This window comes from Culex quinquefasciatus, chromosome 2, assembly GCF_015732765.1.
Source record: "Culex quinquefasciatus strain JHB chromosome 2, VPISU_Cqui_1.0_pri_paternal, whole genome shotgun sequence".
Lineage (NCBI taxonomy): Eukaryota > Metazoa > Arthropoda > Insecta > Diptera > Culicidae > Culex > Culex quinquefasciatus.
The window spans coordinates 44,173,845-44,195,032 of NC_051862.1; the positions used below are offsets into that span (position 1 = coordinate 44,173,845).

Consider the following 21,188-nt stretch of genomic DNA (forward strand, 5'->3'; position numbering starts at 1 on the left):
TTCAAAAAAATCTGCGAGGAAAAACTAAACAACATTTCAACCAAAGAAAAAGTCATCCGCGTGCTTGAGCACTGAGTTGAAAAACATCATCAAGAAAATTTGAATTGTCAAGCTATCTGAATCACAGATTGCTTGATATTTGTTTTCGAACACGAATTTTCTTGCAAAAAACAGAAGAAGAATACAAACGTAAACACTCAATAAGAAGACTCTATCCAGCCGTCCCGTCCCAGATTTTGACGAGTTTGACAGAGGTTTGTTTTGTTTTGCTCTCCGCTCCAAAATAATCAGATTTTGAATCGTTTTGAGTGTTGGTCAACAAGTCTTCATTAGAATCTAGGCAATTTTTGCAGAAAATAAGCCAATAAAATGTCTGAACGTAAAGTTTTAAACGTAAGTAGTCGAAACAGCTTCATCCTTATAGAGTTTATTGTTCTAATTCCGTCAAATCCCTTGTAGAAATACTACCCGCCGGATTTCGATCCGTCCAAGATCCCGCGGGTCAAGCTACCGAAGAATCGCCAGTACACGGTCCGGCTGATGGCCCCGTTCAACATGCGGTGCGTAACGTGCGGCGAGTACATCTACAAGGGCAAAAAGTTCAACGCCCGCAAGGAGGACGTCGAGAACGAGGACTACCTCGGCATCCGGATCTACCGGTTCTACATCAAGTGTACGCGCTGCTTGCAGGAGATTTCCTTCAAAACAGACCCGCGCAACACCGACTACGAGATCGAAGCCGGCGCGACTCGCAACTTTATGGCGCTGAAGCTGGCGGAGGAGCAGGCCCGACGGGAGGAGGAGGAAGCCCGCGAGGAGGAGGCCACCAACCCGATGAAGCTGCTGGAAAACCGGACGCAGCAGTCGCGGAACGAGATCGAGCTGCTGGAGTCGCTGGAGGAGCTGCGGGATTTGAACCGGCGCCAGCAGGACGTGGACTATGACACCATGCTGCAGCAGTACGATCCGAGCGAGTCGATTCGGGAGCGAGAGGAGCGGCTGGAGAGGCAGGATGAGGAGTATATCAAGTGAGTGATGATTTTCTGGGGTTTTCGGAATGGTATGATCGTTGAAATCAACTTGAGCTTTTCAATTGGTGATGAAAACCTAAAATTGATTGTTATTAATTTAGAAAACAACATTGATTTATGCTTTTGAAAGCAAGCAAAAAAAAAACAGTTAGCATTGGGATTTGAACTCAGAGTTTAATTCAACCTGCACTAAATGATATGCGGCCTTAGCCCACTCGGCTACGAAGAATATTGTTTTTTATTTCGAGCAGTCACCTGTTGCACGCAGGTAAATTCTACCTTATCGATTGCATTTGCTCGAATTTTTAGCGCATGTGCAGTTAAATTATCGGAATAATTGTAAATGGTTGACTAAATTTGGCAAATAAAATGAAAAAAATATAAACAAGTTTGAACAATTCTGAGTCAACATTTAACAAAAAAGGCTGGACATTATAACATTCTACAAAAACAAATATAAAGCCTTTGTAAATACTAAGCACTTTCATTTTCTACTGCGGACTTTATAGTGATTGGTTCGTTAAATGTTGTTCCTCGATCGCTATTTTTTTTTATAGTTTTTTTCGGTAGAATTTTAACTCACCAAATATATTTCCAGAGATGTTTTTCCCTTAAGTAATGCAAACTATGTTTGAACGATTCTTTTCCAACTATTATCGTGCTGTTCACAACTTCAATTCCTATTCCACAACGGCTTCAAAAGCATCATAAAATCCGTCTGTTGCATATATTCATTCAGGTTATGTTCCCGCACATTACCGGCAATGCCGTCTGCAGACGTTAGAAATTTAATTTTCTTCCACTTCCTGGTGTAACAAATTTCGCCCCCACCCCCCCGGAGAAACACCCCTCTCCAGCAAACCGATACGGTTCCTACCTACTGCTTTTGTTGTTCGCAAGCAGCAAGCAAATCGAACGAAATATTACGGAATCGTGCTTTGCCGGTTTGCCTCTGCAGCTGCCTACGAGTTTTGTTAAATATGCATAATGCTTTTGCTTCTGGGTTTTGCTGCACTGCATTTTAACGTGAAAGAGAAAAATAAAATCGTAACTGTTGCTTTCGATGTGAACATTGGACATCAGTTAGGTTAGGACGTCCATCGAAAGGAACGTCTGAATAAGCATGGAAGCACAGATAAACAGACAAAAATCTCTTTGAATGATCCATTAATTAAGGATTGATTAGAATTCTGTTCGTTTACATGCGTTTAACAGTAGAGCAGTTCTCTAAGAAATCGGTCTTTTTTTAATTAATTTTAATTTTTGTATTTTTTGAAATCGGCTGAAACTTTTTTGGTGCCTTCGGTATGCCCAAAGAAGCGATTTTGCATCATTAGTTTGTCCATATAATTATCCATAGAAATTTGGTAGCTTGAAAAAATTAAAAAATCACCAAAAAAAATAAAAGAATTGCGCGTAACAATTATTTTTGAAAATTCGAATTTGTGGACAAATATCAACAAACGCCATCTTTTCAGCTATAACACAAAAGTTGCTCAAAATTTATTTGGCAGCCAACTTGAAAAATTTTTTTTTTTGAAAAACGTTGAAAAAAGTCGAAAAAAATATTTGGACTTTAACATAAAAAAAAATTTTCTACAACTCCGTTTAAGAAATATTGAAAATTGTACCACTGGTAGCTGAGGTACAGCGTATAACAGAAAAAGTTACAGGAAAATTGATTTTTTTTTCAAGTCTCACCCAAGCAACTCTCCATTTTCTAATGTCGATATCTCATCAACCAATGGTCCGATTTTCAATGTTAAGATATGAAACATTCGGGAAATTTTCCGATCTTTTCGAAAATAACATTGATTTGTTAGTAATAAAAAAAAATTTGATTACAGGCCATGGTATTAACATTTGAATGAAACAAGTGTTTTAAAATGCATTTTACACTTGCACAGTTGCTGTGCAATCATTAATTTTTGAAATATCCAAGCAGAGAAGAAATTTTTTTTTCACCGAAAAAAAACATTTTGCGGTGCTGTACAATGGGATTTCACAAAAATTTTAAACATTTTTTATGGATCCCAGACATGTTTTCAGTTGGTAAGACTATCATTTTTATTAAAATTTTGATTTTTTTTGAAAAATTTGCTACAATGCTGTTTCCTGACGTAACAGTAAAAAAAATGTTTTTTTTTTTTTAAATATGCAATATGTTATATGGGCAACAATTGACGCAAAATGTTGTATGATTTAAAGCATACACAATTTGAGTTTAGTTTTGTTTGATAGCCATGTTGTAAATTTTGAAAATTAGAGTATTTTCGAAACACACGGTATTTTGTGAAAATTTCAGTATTTAAAAAAACTCCAAAAAATTTAAAAAAGCTTGCAAAAAGCATCAATTTTTCTGTTTCTTTTTGTATAAGCTTAAAAAATATTTTCAAATATGGTCACTCATGGTCACTATTTTTAAAAATCGAAAACCTGCAAATATTTCGCTAAAATCAAACTTTCAGTTGCTATATTTTGAAAACGGAGCCCCAAAACATCTGTCTAGTACTTTTTGATTGCAAATTCAATTTTAAATAAAAAACTATGGCAAATTTTGTTTGTATAAAATTTCGATTCTTTCCAAAAACCACTGTTTTTTTCAAAAACTTCAGATTTTGTGTGTGTGTGTGTGTGTGTGTGTGTGTGTGTGTGTGTGTAATCAACCAAACGGGACCACGCGGTCGCTTTTTACAAATTGAGTTGTTTCCATGTATTTTTTGATCTACATTCTATACATGCAAATAACTCGCATAGGCATAGGGACGTGGCGTTACATCGTGCTGCCATCTGGTTTTTTAAAGCGCAAGAGTGGAAAAGTGCTGAGTCATCGTCTAAAAATAGACGGCGTCCTATCTCGCCCAGCAAAATGAAGTCGATAAAGTAGTCGGTTTCGATGAGAAAAAGTGGAAAACGTGGTCTAAAAATAGCGACGCCATCTCCCTATTTGTAAGGTGTTAGCTCTGCCGAGCTTCGGTGACCCATTTCTACGCTGGCTAGCCGAGCGCGAGGTACTTCAGCTTTATCGACAAGCCCCGCCCTGAAGAACGTTTGGACCAATAGGATTCAAACGTTATTTAGAACTTCCGAACCCTTGTCAAATGGACAAGGACCCAGCGCGTTTATAGTTTTTTTTGTTGCCCAATGGGCATTGGGTTAAGTTCACTGCGACCACCTGAGAAGGCTATCTTTTGTGATGTACCCTGGTTACTGTCCATACTACAAATTACTCGTATCCATTGGAACGGAAGACGAGGGGTTATTTTGCAGACATGGTTTATCCCAATCCGGCGCAATACAGTCGATGAACTGTATGACCTTCTTGGTACCATACATCGTACGGCGTAAGAAGGTGCGATCCAAAGAACCGCAGCCTTCGAGACACAAGTGCTCCGCAGAAGCAGAGTAAATGTGCCGAGCTTTCCAGCTCAGTTAAACAAAAACGACAGAGGTTGTTAGGCCACCTGCCGATTTTGTGCAGGTGATATCTGGCAGGACAATGTCCTGTTAGAAGCCCTGCGAGTATTCGTAGTTCCCTACGGTTTAAGCCAAGAAGTTTCCTGGCAATTGAAGGACTTGGAGTGATAAAAGTTTTAGCTTGTCTCAATCCTCGCATCTCGCCCCAGATTGAAGCGATTTGCGATTGTCCCCAATTAGTTATTTCTTGCTTCACGGCACATTTTGAGATTCCAAGGAACGGCTCGGGACCCACGAAGATGTTTGATGAGCCTTGTCTGGCAAGTTCATCAGCCATTTCGTTGCCTTCAATGCCGCAGTGCCCTGGGACCCAAAACAGCATCACTCTGTTATGCCGAGAAGCAAGTTCCCTTAGGGAAGCGACGCACTCCCAAACAAGTTTGGATTCGCATTTAGAGGATTTTAATGCCAATAGTGCAGCTTGGCTATCCGAGAAAATACCGATTTTTGCGTGTCTATAATTTCTCATAATACACGTCCTCGCACAGATGTGTATGGCATACACTTCTGCTTGAAAAACGGTAGGCCACTTTCCCATAGATATGGTTTCCCTGGTTCGAGGACCGAAGACTCCAGCTCCAGTAGAAATGCCCATTTTTGAACCATCCGTAAAGAAACGAATAGTTCCTTCTGAAAGTGTAGGTCCTCCATTACTCCACATTTGGCGATATGTTTCAATCACCTCATATGGAATGTCCATGTTGGGCCTCACCTCCATGCAGTCCGAGACTGAAGTTGCAAGGGGGGAAATGTCAAAAGCCTTCACGATCCGCGAGTGACCCGTTCCATCTCCTTCCACCCAGTTGTTACACCGTTGTAGTCGTAGAGCGCCAAGCGCTGTCTCCTGCTTCACATGTAAATGTAAAGGCAGAATGCATAGCATGGCTTCCATGGCCGCGGTAGGGGTTGTTTTCATTGCACTCGTTACAGAGAGACATGCCAGTCGTTGGAGCTTGGTCAGCTTCGACTGACATGTCTTCTGTTCAGTCTTCGGCCACCAAACGGTCGACGCATAGGTTACCCTAGGTCGAGCGATGGTGGTGTAAGACCAGAATGCAAGTTTCGGTTTAAGGCCCCAGGTTTTGCCGAGCATTTTGTTGCACGCCCAGATAGCAGTAGTTGCCTTCTTTACCGCATAGTCCAGATGTGCATTCCAGTTCAGCTTTTTGTCAAGGATTACTCCTAAATATTTGACCTCAGAACTGAAGGTCATTTGGGTTCCTTTCAAGGTAGGCGGCCTAAGGTCGTGTTTCCTCCTGTTAGTAAACGGGATTATCACGGTTTTGTTGGGGTTTATTGTCAGCCCTTCCTGCTCACACCACGACATGGTGCAGTTTAGAGCTGACTGTAGACGGTCCGATAACGTTCCGTCGTACTTCCCCCGGATGATTAAGACTACGTCGTCAGCATATCCAATGACTTCGTAGCCGAGTAGTGTAAGTTTTCTTAGAAGACTATCTACCACCAGCAGCCAAAGCAAAGGAGAGAGTACTCCCTTGCGGACAGCCTTTGGCTGCTGTTATTGTGATAGATGTGTCTCCTAGCGATGCTGAAATCTCTCTGCTCGTAAGCATAGCATGAATCCAGCTCGCAGTTGTTCCATCGACGTTCCTCGACCGGAGCGCTTCATTGATGGCTGTGTACGAAGTGTTATCGAAGGCACCCTGAATATCAAGAAAAGCACAAAGTGCAGATTCTTTATATTTCAGTGCGTTCTCGATACGTGACACTAGCGTGTGTAGGGCAGTTTCGGTCGATTTGCCCGCTTGGTATGCATATTGGTGTTTATGCAAAGGGAAGTCCTTCAAGAACTCCGCCCGGATGTGGTTATCCGTGATTTTCTCCATAAGCTTGAGCAGCGTCACTGTCAGACTTATGGGTCTGAAGGCTTTTGGCATCGTGGGGTCACTTTTGCCGGCCTTAGGTATGAAGATCACCATAACTTTACGCCAGCTTCGAGGGATGTAGCCCAGGGTGAAGCTGGCTCGAAGTAAGTTGATCAACTCAGCCATTATGGTGTCGGCTGCTTTTTGGAGAAAGATTGGAAGGATGCCGTCGGGTCCTGCAGCCTTCAGTGGTTCAAATGTGCCGAGGGCCCATCTGATTGAAGACTGGTTGAACATTCGACGGGCTAGGTGGACTGACTCTCTTGATGGTCGACACCATACGCCATCTGCAGTCCGGGTACTAGCTGCATCCTCCTCTCTTTCAGTTGATTCTGGAAAGTGCGTACTCATGAGTACTTGCAGTGTTTCCTTGTTTGTGACAGTGAGAGTGCCTTGCTCGTCTCTCACCTGTCCTAGACCGTTGGAATGGTCTTTTGACAACGCCTTTGGAGTCGGGTTGCTTCAGACATCGAGCTTATGTCCTCACAGAAATTAGCCAGGCTAGTTTTTGGCTCTCCTCAACTCCGCGTTATACTTCGTTAGGGCTGCTTTGTAGGCATCCCATTCGGAAGTGAGCTTAGCTCTGTTGAAAAGCCTTCTAGCCTCCTTGCGGAGACTGCTCAGGCTTTCGCTCCACCACGGTACGTCCCGACAGATTTCCCTCACCTTCTTAGGGCAGCTTGCCTGGTAGGCTGCCGTGATCCTGCGTTGAAGAGTATTCGCTGCAGTATCCAATTCTTCGGGGTTCGTATTCGTGAAGGAGCGTCTTGTTTGGACCGGCAAAGGTGACCTCGAAAGGCGTTCCAGTCCGTGTCATTTGGGTCACGAAACGTTTCCCTTTTCAGTTGACTGGCTTCAATGTCAAAGACAATCTGTCTGTGATCAGATAGACTAGCTTCTTCAGAGACATGCCAGTTTTTATTTTGTCTGCAAAAGCAGCACTACACAGAGTGAGGTCCAAGACCTCCTGTCTTGCGACAGTAACAAAAGTAGGTTCATTGCCCTTATTGCATACATTGACGTTGTTAGACGTCAAGTATTCAAGAAGGCGCTCACCTCTATCGTTAACATCCGTGCTTCCCCATATCGTATGGTGGGCATTCGCGTCACAACCGATGAGGAACGGTTTATTGATAGCCCTACAGTATCGCACAAGTGCGGCCACTTCTGGCGGTGGAACATCGTCCTGGTCACCAGGAAAGTAAGCAGATGCAACAACCATCTCCTGCTTTCCCTTGGTGGTCGGGACGGTCACCATTGCTTTATAGTTATAGTTGATAGTAACAGTATTCCTAATTCCAGTCATAGCTCACCAAGTCGCGAAGGCATAGTGGTTAGCATTTTTGCCTTCCAATCCAAAGGACGGGGGATCGAACTCCGACTCGAGCGACTTTGATTTTTCGTTCATGTTCAGAGTTTCAAGATTTATATTTCCTTTACTTTCTCGTTGGGAGCAGATGGGAATCGAACCCAGGATCATTCGCTTACAAAGCGAACACCGTGACCAGTCAGCCACGACCGCTCCTTTTTCAAAAACTTCAGATTTTTTGACCATATTTCTCTATGGCTCAAAAGTTGCGTATCTTGGGAAACTTTAACTGAAAAGTTAATGAAAAAATTATCAATTTTTTCCGTGTATATATTTTTTTCTCAGTAATCCTCATCAATACCTACAACTTTGCTCAAGACACCAAATTGATCAGAAAATTCATTCAAAAGTTACAGCTGTTTGAATATTTACATACCATTTTTGTATGAACAGCTGCCAAAATTGTATGGAGGCTTGTATGGGTGAACCAATGATACAAAATAGCTTATTTGGTCATAGGGGGATGGCGTCGCTAATTTTAGACCACGTTTTCCACTTTTTCTCATCGAAACCGACTACTTTATCGACTTCATTTTGCTGGGCGAGATAGGACGCCGTCTATTTTTAGACGATGACTCAGCACTTTTCCACTCTTGCACTTAAAAAAACCAGATGGCAGCACGATGTAACGCCACGTCCCTATAGGTAAGGCGGCTACCAACTCTTGCTGAGCAAAAGTCCTTACATTTTTCCGATTTGACACCATGGTATAAGATAAAGAATTTGGGAATTAAAAATATAAAACTGTATCGTTTTTGTAGCTTACAAATTCCACTTTGCTATCAGAGTGCTCATGACTTGCACGTTTAAAAATATTCACAAAATAAACCGTGATTTGCTGAATCAAATCTTCAATTTTTTTTGCTAAACTTTTAATAGTTCACGGAATGTCAAGTTGGTTTTTACGAATGATATCATTCTCAGTGTTTTCACGAAAACGTTTTTAGATTTTTTATTGAAAAGGTCCAATTAACCTGTGCAACACAATAGCTTACAGGAGCGTTAAAAAACTTTACATTTGATAATTTGCTTTAGAAAGCCTTTGGTTCTTTTATTGAATAATTACGTTTTGTAAAGAATTTGGAAAGAACAATTATTGATAATCCACTCTGAAATAAGGAATTTCTGGAAAACTAACCAAGTTATCCCTTTTTTTTTTTTGCAGGCCAAGGATTGATACCTAAGAGCATGCAATGGCACTGACCTTTATGCGTGCTCTTCGGTTGACGTCCACGTAAGGAACATCCTGGAAGGAGCGTAACTAACTACATCCGTAGTTCTGTTAGATCATCCGAATTATCTTGATCAGAACAGTATAGCTCTGGTTCCTTGCGAGTGTCCTATTTTCTTACCTCCACGTTGGCTTGGTTTTCATGATGACCTAGCTGGTGGCCTGTGGAAACGTAAACCTTTGACCACCGCGGGTCAGAGTCGAGACGGCTAAAAGAAAGGGGCGCGACAATGTGGGAAAGGGAAGTAATTTGTGATTGTAGACGGTATTGTTTTGATTCGCAGTATGTTGAGTCAACTGCTGTGGATGTACCTGAAACATCGCACAACGGGGTTTCTCTTCATTCTCAGCTACCACCTATCTCCTATTTTAATTTTGCTCTACTGATTCCCAATTCTTCACTGATTCTTCTATTTAATATCCAACATTTGATTTTAATTTTACTAACTTTTAATTCTCTTATCTCTCAAAGCTTTTCCACTCTTTTTTATCAATTGATACTGCTGTAACAAACTTTGCTTTGTTTTTTTTTTCCTTAAACATATTCTTATTCTTAATGTATTAGTAATATCAAGTCTATTTATCATTCGCCTAATCTTTTTTGATTTTATTGCGAATTTATTTATTTGAATAAATCTTTATCTGCCCTATAAATTATCATTACTATAATGTAAGCTAGTTTTGTACCTCTATTTATTAACTATTGTCTAATTTTACATCTAATACATCTAGCTTCTCAAAATACGCTCATCATTCTCTTACTATTGACACTTGATTTTTATAAAATAAATTCCCTTTTACTGTCTATTGTTTTCAATCTTCACCCTTTTTTTTCAAACAAGTGAGGTTTGAGCCCTTACTCAATTTATGGAATGGTTAAAGGATTAACACAAATTTTACTATTGTATTTTTGGTAAACTTTAATAACATGCTTAGGACCAAAAATTGTAACAAAACACCGCGACAAAAGAAATAGCAACAGATAAACAGACTCAACAATAGGGAAGATTTCAGGAGAAAACAATACACAGTAAATAACAATAAGTTTTTGAATTCAAACTAAAATAAAACAGTTTTTGCTTTAATGAAAGTTGATAGGCACACTATAAATGGTTAGGCGCTTATACTTACATCAAACCCTACGTAATGTACCACCCCCGGCCGAGTTAAAATGCGTAACCGAAAAGAAGGTGTGCATGCCTGGCACGAACACTCAAAGCGTGTTCTAGCGTGCTGCTCGTACTGACTCAGAGCAAGGGTGAGATGTAGGTGTAAGGGCAGTGCGTGTTCGTCGGGAACCTGGTGCATAAGATCGGTCAAGGCCCGTTCTTACACTGAAAATTGCGAAATTGCGAATTGCGAACTAACCAAGTTATCCCTTTAAATTCGATTTGACAGCGTAATAAAAATGCAAAAGCTTTGGCCAAATAAATAAAAAACAATTAATTTTTTTTACGGTTATTGAAATTCGTATTTTGCGTACTAAAATTCCGGCCTGCTAAAAATCCGCGAAAAGGGTCGAAAATCCGTACGGTAAGGAAAAAATCCGTACAGTTGGTAGCCTTAGTCATAGGGAATAGAGACCCTAAATAGTCTAAGCTGGCTAAATCGATCTGGCAACGTATGTTTTGAGCTTGGCATCACTGATAATTTTTGCTGGGCGTAAAGGCAAATGCTCGTTTGGATACGTCAAACTCGTGTCTGTTTGGGTACGTCAAATTCACTTCGACCAGTCTCCCTATTTAGGATCTCTAATAGGGAAGGCCCCCACAAAGTTTGAGCCAAATCAAAAAATATAAAAAAATCGGCCGATTTCGTAGAGAGTTGCTCACTTTCAAAATCAGTTCGACTTACTCTAAGCTAATGAAACTAGAAAGCATTCCAGGAATCCTGCGCTTCAGCAATGTTTAACGATTAATATTTCCCAAAGGAATGTTATCCTTGCTTGCACAATCTGCCGTTCTACGCATAATTGTCCCATGTCAGTTTTGGACGATTTTGACTTTATGACATTTTTAAGTTTAGTTTGATGTGTACTTTGAGAAAAACACATAAAATCTGGTACTTTGTTCGGAAACTCATTAAAAACAACACCAAGTCTGTTTGTCCCTGGGCTTTGTCATAATGAGTGTCATAGGTTTGATGCTTGTTTGGCAAAGAGGATGATTTGATTCGATGTGGAATTAAAATCGAAGTGTTCAGTATATTGCTGAAGCTTCCATTTTTACACATGGACACCACTTCATGCTGCGAGAACCCACTTTGGCGTAGGCTCAGGGCTTAATCGATGGCCGGTAAGCTGTCATCGAGACAAGGAGGTTCTCTGATAGTGGAAATATCACATTTGTACAATGAACCGCTACATATGTGATTTTTCCCTATCTTAATGTGGGTGTCAGGTTAGGATGCGGGTTTAAAAAATAGTGTTTGTAGAATTTAGGATTTTAACTATAAATATCAACTTTTTATACTTTGCCTTTAGTTATTTAGGGACAAAATTAGTAACAGTGAATTTAGTAATTCTATCAGAATCGGTGATTTTCATTCAAGTAGCATAAAAACCATTCTGATTTGTCAAAATTTCCATAGAGTCTCGATCAATCAATAGTGAAATGATATCGGACTAAATTCGTTGATCTGTTGAACTAACGGTTGTCGGATTATGATTGTATCGACCATTGTTGCGAATCGAGGATCTACTGGAATTCTGACGAACAAATGGTCGTCTCTTTTTCAATTCACGACTTGTAAAATATCAACAGTTATTTTTTTTTTGTTTTTTTAAAAGAAGCCAGACAGGTTTTAAAAGAAACGTTTTTTTTTGGTTAATAATTAAAATGTCGGGGATTTGAGATAAGAGTAGCTTTCGGATAGGTTGCTTTAAATCTTGTATTCAATTCAAGTAAGGTAGTTATCCGCAAATGAATATTTGGACTTATATGAATAATTGAACATTTTGGACTTATGAATAACACACAACTGTGCATTTATTCTAGAGTCAGATCCATACAGCGTCAGTGTTTATTTGGTCGAAGTGTACTAATTCATTGGCAGATCTGATTCTAGTTGTAATGTACGACATGACTACTGACGGACGTGACAGGACGAGGGCCCAGTTTAGAGGTTTCGACATCAACGATGTGCGGCTGGATCACCCTCCCAAAAAAAAAAAAAAAAAAACAACACCAAGTCTGTTTGTCCCATCGTTAAACTTCTACGCATAATTGTCCCACCAAGTATTTTCTATCACGAAATCATGATTTTTACAAAGAATTATGTCTTGTTTACATGTTGTATAGCAAGATAATCACAAATAAAGGTGATAAACTGATAACTGGGGCGATTAGGGACACATAGGGCGAATAGAAACCCACGAGACAATTATGCGTAGAAACACAGAAATCGGTCGAAAAATTTCAATCGCGTTTTTCTCAGTTGCACTTTTTTGAACATGGGACAATTATGCGTAGAACGGCAGCAATCTGCTAGAAAAGATTCCAGAACAACCCAACACCCCCTTCCCTTTCACTGTCCACAGCGTACAAACAAAGTCATGTTACTGGTTGGTGAAATAGTTGATCGCTACAAGCCACCACCACCGGATAACACGCGATATTAGAAAGCAAACATTCTTTCATCCTTCTCACCCATCTCCCATCCCACATGCTCAAGTTGATTTATGTTACCCTCCCATGTCCACATAACTGCTGCTTCTTTTTTCTAAATTATTTTTCTTTTTCCCTTTCCAGAACGATTAAATTCCAATCCCGTTCGACGACGGCGACCGGTGGAAGCAGTGGCGTTGGCCTGAAGCGCGTCGCCACCGAGGAAATCATCGAGGAGATCAAGCAAGAAGAGGAACCGTCCTCCTCGTCAATGACCGGTGACGGCCGGCCACCGGGAGTACCGGGAGGTAACGCTTCGACAGCTGCTGCTGCTGCTGCTCCACCCTCCACAAGCTTTGCCGTCCCGAACAAGGTGAAAAAGTTGGACTCTGCCTTCAGCATCGGGGTGCGGAAAAGCTCACTCAGCAACTTGGTCGTGAAGAAGAAGCCGGTGGCGGCCACGGTGGAGGGGGAAAAGCCCAAGGAAATCCTGCCGAAACCAGTGCCGGCAGCGGCGGTGGTTGTGACTGAGTCGGCCACAAGTCGAGCAACAGATTCAACAGCACCAGCAGTTGTGACGCCGGTCAGTGGGTTGGGACTGCTGGGCGCTTACTCGGACAGCGATAACTCGTCCGGGGAGGGGGATGAGTGAGTGAGTGGGAAGAGTTTCGGGCAGAGTAAAGAGAGAAAGTTTTCAATAGAAGGGATTTTGGACGTTGCACGTAAATAACGTTGACTGTAATTAAGGATTACATCGGGCTTCAATAAACTGTGTTTTCGCCGGAGACGGAAATGACTGGTATCGTTTTGTGCTGACACTAGTTTTGAGGAAATTGGAAACGGGAAACTAATCACTGAGAGACCTTTTTATTGAAATGATCCGCTTTTGGGTGGAAGAAACAACAAATGCTTTTTCATTAATTTAAAAAATAACTTACCTTTCATCAGAATTATGTTGTTTTTTTTTATGGTTTTATTTATGCCCCCAAACATTTTTAATAATTTCATTGTTAACAAATTATTTTTTTCCAAAGTTTCTATTTTTGCAAGGTTTTTTTTTCAAATTTCATTAATTTGGTAATATTTTTTACCTTTTGAAATTTTCGAAATAGGACAAAATAATTCTTTTACGAGTTTTATTTTTTTTCGCAATGTGTAATAACTGATTTTTTTAAATCCCTGCAATTTTTGAATAGCGGCTGCGGAAGGGGTTTTTTGAAAGATTTTATAGAGCAATTCCAGCCCAAAACAGGATTTTTAGGTACTTTTTTCTTGACCCTCTCCGATTTCAATGAAACTTAAAAAACACGAGTTATTTCGAAAAGTGATCAAAGACCTTCTTATGGGAAATTGCACGAGCTTTCCCGTACAAATATTTACGAGACTGAAAATTCAAGTCTGTCATATAGAAATTGTCAAAAAGATCATCAAAAAGATATCATCGATTGAAAATTTAGTTTAGAAAAGTATTTTTTGATTAAAAATTCAATCCGATATCTAATAAGATTACTTGAAAATTTTGATTTGTGCATTTTCAATATTTTCCAAAAACACTTTGTAAAAAATATATATAATTTGGCCAAAAACAATAAGGCCGGCAATACTCTATAGTCCAGGGTGACCACTCAAAAACAATTTAAAATTCCCTACCTTTTCAAAAAATACGTATTTGTTATCTAAAGAATGATTTCAAACAAAAAACTCTTGATAAGAAAAATCGTAGATATTGCCTATTCTTCGAAAAAAAAAATGTAGATTTTAAAAATCAAGCTAAACAAAATGAAGCTCATTATTTTGATCCAGGGAAGACAATTCAAAATTCAATTCAGCATTCAAAAGTTCTTTGAGAAGTCATTTACAAAACTAGATCTAGGTGTTAATTTGTTTCGTTTATTTTGGATCTAAAGTAATCATCACAACGTCCTTCCTTAACCTGATAAAAAGTGTTATACTAACAGGCTATCGTTTCCAATAAATTACAAATTACAAATTAGTCTTTGAAAAATCATCGAAAGCTCAACAATACTTCCAATTTCAATGTTTATTTTTTAATTTGGCAAACGTATACTTTTTTGATACTTCGTTTTAACTCGAAATGGCCGAATGCTTAAACTCTTATTCCTTATATATCTAGAGATTCGCAAAAAGAAATCTTTTTACCAAGTTCCCATTTTAATTTGTGAATTTTGATATTCAATTTTGGAATCAATGTTGATTTATCTAGGTGTCAGTATTTAAATGTTTTATTTTTTTTATTTAAAAAATCAGTTTGATAAGTTTCCATGTTTTGCCACTTATGTTGCACTTCAGTATTTTTTTATGTTTTCAAAACGTAGAAAAGTTTTTCAATTATTTCATTTAGAACGAACAACGATAGGATTTTATTCTATATTTTTCAGTTTCCCGATGACTAAAAATCAAGCTTAATCTATAGTAGGGGAACGGCATGTATTTCCATCGTACACCTAATGTTGGCATATCAGCACTTTGGCGTTCGATTTCAGCTTCTAAAAACTGCTTTAAACCCATATCAAGCAATAAGTAGCGAAAAAGGAAGTGACGAAGCAATTTTCTATCAAAACATTTGCAAGTAAATTTGATTAAATACTAAGAAACTGCAAGTTAGACGGAATAAGGACCGAGTTCTTAACCTGCCAAACGTAATTTACCCATATACAAAAAAAGTTCAAGTTCAACATTTGGAAAAAAAATACTTGAATTTACTTGAAACAATTAAAAATATTTACAAAAAAAAAAACACTACCAAACTAATGTTGAAATCTTTTATCAAATATTCAACTAATTCGACAAAATGAATAAAAATCATTACTCTACGCTGGCCATCTTTAAAATTAGGATCTATTTTTATATTAGTTTTTCACTAACTTTAAACTCTTGATTGATAAACAAAAATTAATGAAGATTATTTGATTCATAAAAATATATTATGAGAATCTATGTCAAAGACATCCAATATTTATTAAGATTTTAATTTCTTTAACCCTTCACTGCCCTATTTTTTAATTCGAAAATATTTATTTTCCCGTGTTCAGGAGGTCATTTTGAGCAACTTTTGTTGTAGGAAAAACTTTACTTCTCTTGTTTTATGTTTTTCTTGTTTTATTTTTTGTATTTTAATTTTAATTTTTTTTTAAATTGTTTTTGGCCTCTTCTACCACCTGCCATTATAACTTTATGCTTACCTTTTTTCATGTTTTTACAGCAACTTATTAATTTTTTTGCTTGTTTTTCACATTATCTGCTGTAGAATGGCACCATTATCATTTTAGTTGTAAAACAAAATGCGCAAACTGCATACTTCTTTTTAATTAAAATATAGGAAATGTTAGTAAAAAATACAGACATATTACAACAAATTACATTTTTAAATACATTGTCAAAGTCACATAAAACAAGTCAAACTTCCAACCCTAACATTTTCTAAAAATTTAAGAATTCTTCTTTCCTATGATTCATAAAGATCAAAAATTGGTTGAAAATGGATTTTTGGCGATTTTTCAGATCGAAGCCCGTCTAAATGCGGGGTTAGGTTGTAGAGTGTTAATAACCTTTTCATTCTCAAATATATTGAAATAGTGAAAAGAACCTTAAAACTTAAAGTAAATTATGCACTAAAGCAGAAATGAATGAATTTTATTTGAAAATTGTACAAAATATTCTAAAATATTTCAAGAGTTAGCTTGGAATTCCCGACTTTTTGACAATCAAATTATTCGCTCTACAGCATTGCCTTGGCGTTCTCGATTGCGAGATTCCTACTCGAAACTAGGTGTTCGAAGGCTTGATTGTTGAGGCAATTGCAAACCTCTTTTTACACCTTAGCTTCCATCCACCCCGGGATTCGAACAGACGACCTTTGGACTGTTAGTCCAACTGCCTACAAGCGACTCCACCGAGGCAGGACCCAGGGAGACGACTCCTACACCTGGACTGAGCTAACGACCTAACCTTTTTAAGGTTAGTCCGGGACCAACATTTACTTCCCTTCCGACGGAAGGCGTGATCAGACAAATCTCGTCTCGAAAAATGCCACCGGGACCGTCTGGGATCGAACCCAGGCCGACTGGGTGAGAGGCAATCACGCTTATTCCTACACCACGGTCCCGGCCCACAGGATGGAGCAATCAAGTCCGTATTATAGAAATTGTCAAAAACCATCAAAAAACCTATTTTTTCAACATTTTTATTTTTAAAACCGCTGTAACTTCATAAGGATTGGACTTAGGACAACGGTCAATATGGAGACATTTATGTAAAATTGTCTGGAGAATCGATTCCCGTATTCGGCTTTTGAAAATTTTGACGTTTAGACCACTTTTCAAAAAAACAGTTTTAGTAAATGATTTTTGTATTTTTTTAGAAGAGACATACCATCCTGCATTTTTTGTGAGTCTTTTTGTAACATCTTAGGCTATTTTCACAAAAAATTTGAGCGAAAAAAAAATCGTGGGCTCACCTTCAAATTTAAATTTTAAACTTAAAAATCAAAAAATCTCATAAAAGTGGAGTGTTTTTTTTTCTTTCAGTGTATTTTTTTTCAAATTTCCTACAAGTTTGTCTTTGACCACTTTTTGATACGATGCAACGGCTTCGAGATACAGCAATATTTAAATTACGAAATACAAACATATTGAAAACACGTACGCCCTTCTCAAATGTCATTATCGAGTGTTACTGGCACCATATATACAAAAATGGTTTATATATGCCTAAGATAACATGTCTACAAAGTTTCATTGAAATCGGAGAGGGTCGAGAAAAAAGTACCTAAAAAAATCCTGTTTTGGGCTGGAATTGCTCGTATATACAAATTTACTCAGGACCAAAATCTGAGCAAATGTCTGTGTGTGTGGTGGGATGTTGATAAAAAAAAATGTAAACGTCTTTTTGAAAAGCCGATCGCAGGAATCGAATCTCTTGACAATTTTACATAAAAATCTCCACTGTCCTTAGTCCTGTCCTTTTAAAGATTTCGAGAGAATTGGTTAGAACCAAGATTTGCCGCGAACTCTTCGGGATATTCTGAAAGTTGGACATTAACGCAACGTATAGTGTTACAGTTAACCCTCTAACGCCCATGGTTACTCCAGAGCACCACTTATTTTTGCCTTCAAAATTAAATTTCTCTGCAATCATGCATTTATTCAAACCGGTTCAACCTGCATTGACATGTCATCTAAAATTCTTTGTGTAAATATGGGTATTCGGCGCCGTCGCTCCGTGCCATACTCTCGTACACTTAGGAGCCCAGGGTGGCGAAGTCCTTGTAGATAAAGACACTAGTGGTTGGTACTAGCAATGGTGGCCGACAACTATAAAGTCAAATTCGTTCAACCTGCATTGGTTTATATAGAATGTTTTCATATAACCATTAAAATTTCATCCAATTTGGTCGATCCAGTTACGAGTAATGTATAAAAACGAAAAAAATCTCGATTTTGCTCTGGGCGGGAAGGGATTAAGAACTTGGAGGGTTTTCTAAGCTTATTTTTTTTCAATTCTTTATCTAATCGTGTTCTTCGTCATACTGGTCATGCCTGTAACATAACTCCCTAGCTTACGCTAAAGTCGGAAAACTCAAACAAATTTCAGGTTTAGTTGCTAAAAATCTTCAAAAACGGTTTCAGCAAGCTTCCATGCACCGTGCGGCAGACATGCATCGGCACTATGAGCTCTTTTTAACGGCACTCAGCTTGTTCTAGATGGCATTTTCGTTTAAAGCAATGTTATGCTTGTTGCTAGGTAAAAATCTCTTGTTTTTGGCTTGAATAATGTGTAGAAAACATTGGTTCATTGGAAAACCCGATTTTAGCTATATTTTCATGTAAATGTTCTCTTAAGCCCTCAAGAAGAACTTCTTAAAAGCTCTTTGAGTGCAATTAAGAGTTCTTAACCTATATCTCAGTTGGGTTTTAAAATAATCTCTCAGGGTCTTCGGGAGCCTAAAAGACAAGAGTAATTAGCGTATTCTAATCACTGGCACAACATGCTGGGTATCTTCTACGTGAAATGTCAAACAAGTTCTTCTAAAAGAGGAGTTAGAGCTGTTGCATGTCTGCCGTGCGGTACACGCGGCTCACTTGTCCCTCGGGTTTGCTTTGCGCCTGCTTTGTTCGGTTTACACCCGTACCCGACTCACACGAACCGAGGGTATTTTGGTTCATCGTACCAGCGCACCACGACACTCTCGGTTCGCCCCATCGGTTTTGTGTCTGGCACTCACCCATGGCATGAACCCGGTATATGAGCCAAGGTGCTTCACTCGTTACAAGCCAAGGTACGTGCCGTGGTACGCGCTGGCGGTACAAAACGGGTTCAATACCACGGCGCGTACCACGGCACGCTGGGTTCATGCCATGGGTGAGTGCCAGACACAAAACCGATGGGGCGAGCCGAGAGTGTCGTGGTGCGCTGGTACGATGTACCAAGATACCAATACACAAATGGGTTCAGGCACGTAACGAAGCTAGCAAACCAAACCCGCGGTGTGCGTTGGTAGGGTAGAGGACCCAGTTTTCGCCCTGCTCCAGTTTTGGCCCACCTACTGGATTTAATCTGTATTTAGCAAACTTATACCATTTTTTGGTTGAATTTACTATGCAGGTGTACATATTCATTCATTTCTAGTACTAATTGAAACTTTTCTAATGAATTTCTATTGTTTATTAAGTTTTTATAAGCTTTTCAAAAAAAAAGCCTTACTGCAGCCGCCATATTTTTGTCAATTTAGACTACAGTGGGTAATAATGTTAATGAGGGAAAACAACTCATTTTGTTCGAAAATTATGTAAATGAATAATTCATTAGTTCACTGTATGTCTGAATTTCATGAAAATCTAGTGATTTACCTGTTTTAAACGTTTTCCAAAGGTTATATCAATAAAATAAAGTGGGCGATTTCTGGGGTCATGAAAAAACATGCGATCCAATTTTCGTCCAGGGCGAAATCTATTATTGTGTTTTCAGATTTTATCTAGAACCAGTTTTCGTTTGCCATAAAAACTTATCTAATCGCAGTGAAATGTGCTTGAAAATATATTTGGAACATTCTAGATTATTTTTATAGGTTAAATAATCATTTTAATTAGTTTCATTCATTACGGGAGTTTTGGTATAAACATCAGTTCAAAAATTTACCTAAGCTAAGATATGGTACACCTAGTTCAAATGTAGTAAAAGTTTACTGGTACAGAGGAAAACAAATTAAGCAGAGGATGGGAAAGTAGTTACACATGTTCTTTAATATTTTTATTAAGAGGTACTCGAAGTTTTATATTGAGTCAATTCGGGAGCGAATGGCCCATAGAGTTAAAGCTCCCCTAACAAAATCAACAACACCATGGAGCTAATTGTAACTGTGTGCTCTTATCTTGGGTGAATAGGGACACATGAGTTCTATCACAAATTTTGATTTAGTCATATTTTTTTAGTGAGAGTGAGAACATGTTTTGGTTTTAGTTAGAATATACAAAGAACCTAAAAAATAGTAGGACATCTGTAAAAAAGCTCCTAGGGTTTTTTGAACTTCAATTTATTTTACGACAAAATATGTGCAAATCAATGAAATTGAGCTTCGGGAACATGTTGTGTATCAATAGGAGACCATATTTGCTTAGCTTTGTGTCATAATTTCATATTGTTTCTTGATTTTTGTCGTGGGCGAAAACTGGTTCCAAGGATGGGCGAAAATTGGATTCAGGGGGGCGAAAATAGGCTCTTCACAGCACTTTATTAAAACGCAAAATTTTATCAAAAATGAACATGTAAATGATGAAAACTTTGTGGAAACTTAAAATCAAATAGTTTATCAACGTTCTACAACATATAGAACCAAATACCATAAATTGTCATTAAATACTCATCAAATTTCCTAGATTGCCACTATAAAGTGGGCGATTTCTGGGTCCTCTACCCTACTGGCGCATGGGAAGCTTGGGTTTCAGGTTCATCTTTTGCATTGGTCGGTATTTCGTTCTTCAGATTTCTGTGCAATGAATCGCAAAATTTGTCCTCTGAAGTTAATTAAAAGCAAACAAGGAACGCAACCGACCGGTGAACAAGTGTGACGATTCGTTTCCAGTCTATTGCGACGATTATTCTGACAAAAAAAACACAACTTCTGCTGCTTTATTTCCGTTTGTTTCGTTTGGCCGCTGATTGGATTCAGTCGCCGCCGCGCACTAAAAAAAATATTCCATTTTTTCCGCCACTGATTGATGTATCAATTATTAAAATCTTAATGCATAGCGAAATTCCCAGTCAGTGCTGCAGGCCTTGCTTTCGCTCGCCGTGACCGGATTCTGCGAGGCCACAAGTGGCGCAACCACCTGGTCTGGACGTCCGTTGCAGGTTTTCTAATTCCGAACGGTGCAGACTAAAAATGAAGAGGGCGAAAAAAAAGAAAAGCTTTCCACAAATCTGGCCCCGGATAGAATTGGTTTATTTAGTATGTCGTTTTCATTTATTAAACATTCAAATTGCCTTTGCTCTCTGCGGGAGCAAACTTCAGAGTATTCGTTAGCAGAGGCGGGAATGGGAACTAAAACGGTTCCGAGAATCGACAGCTCT

At 38.8% G+C, this 21,188-nt stretch overlaps 1 protein-coding gene across 1 annotated transcript; it reads left to right on the top strand.

The window, feature by feature from the left end:
- Positions 1-235: 235 nt before the first annotated feature.
- LOC6052333 (splicing factor YJU2) lies at positions 236-13,395 on the top strand. The gene is made up of 3 exons (XM_001868581.2): positions 236-393; positions 460-1,028; positions 12,744-13,395. The coding sequence occupies exons 1-3, from the start codon at positions 370-372 to the stop codon at positions 13,249-13,251; spliced, it is 1,101 nt and encodes a 366-aa protein (XP_001868616.2). The 5' UTR covers positions 236-369; the 3' UTR covers positions 13,252-13,395.
- Positions 13,396-21,188: the final 7,793 nt, after the last annotated feature.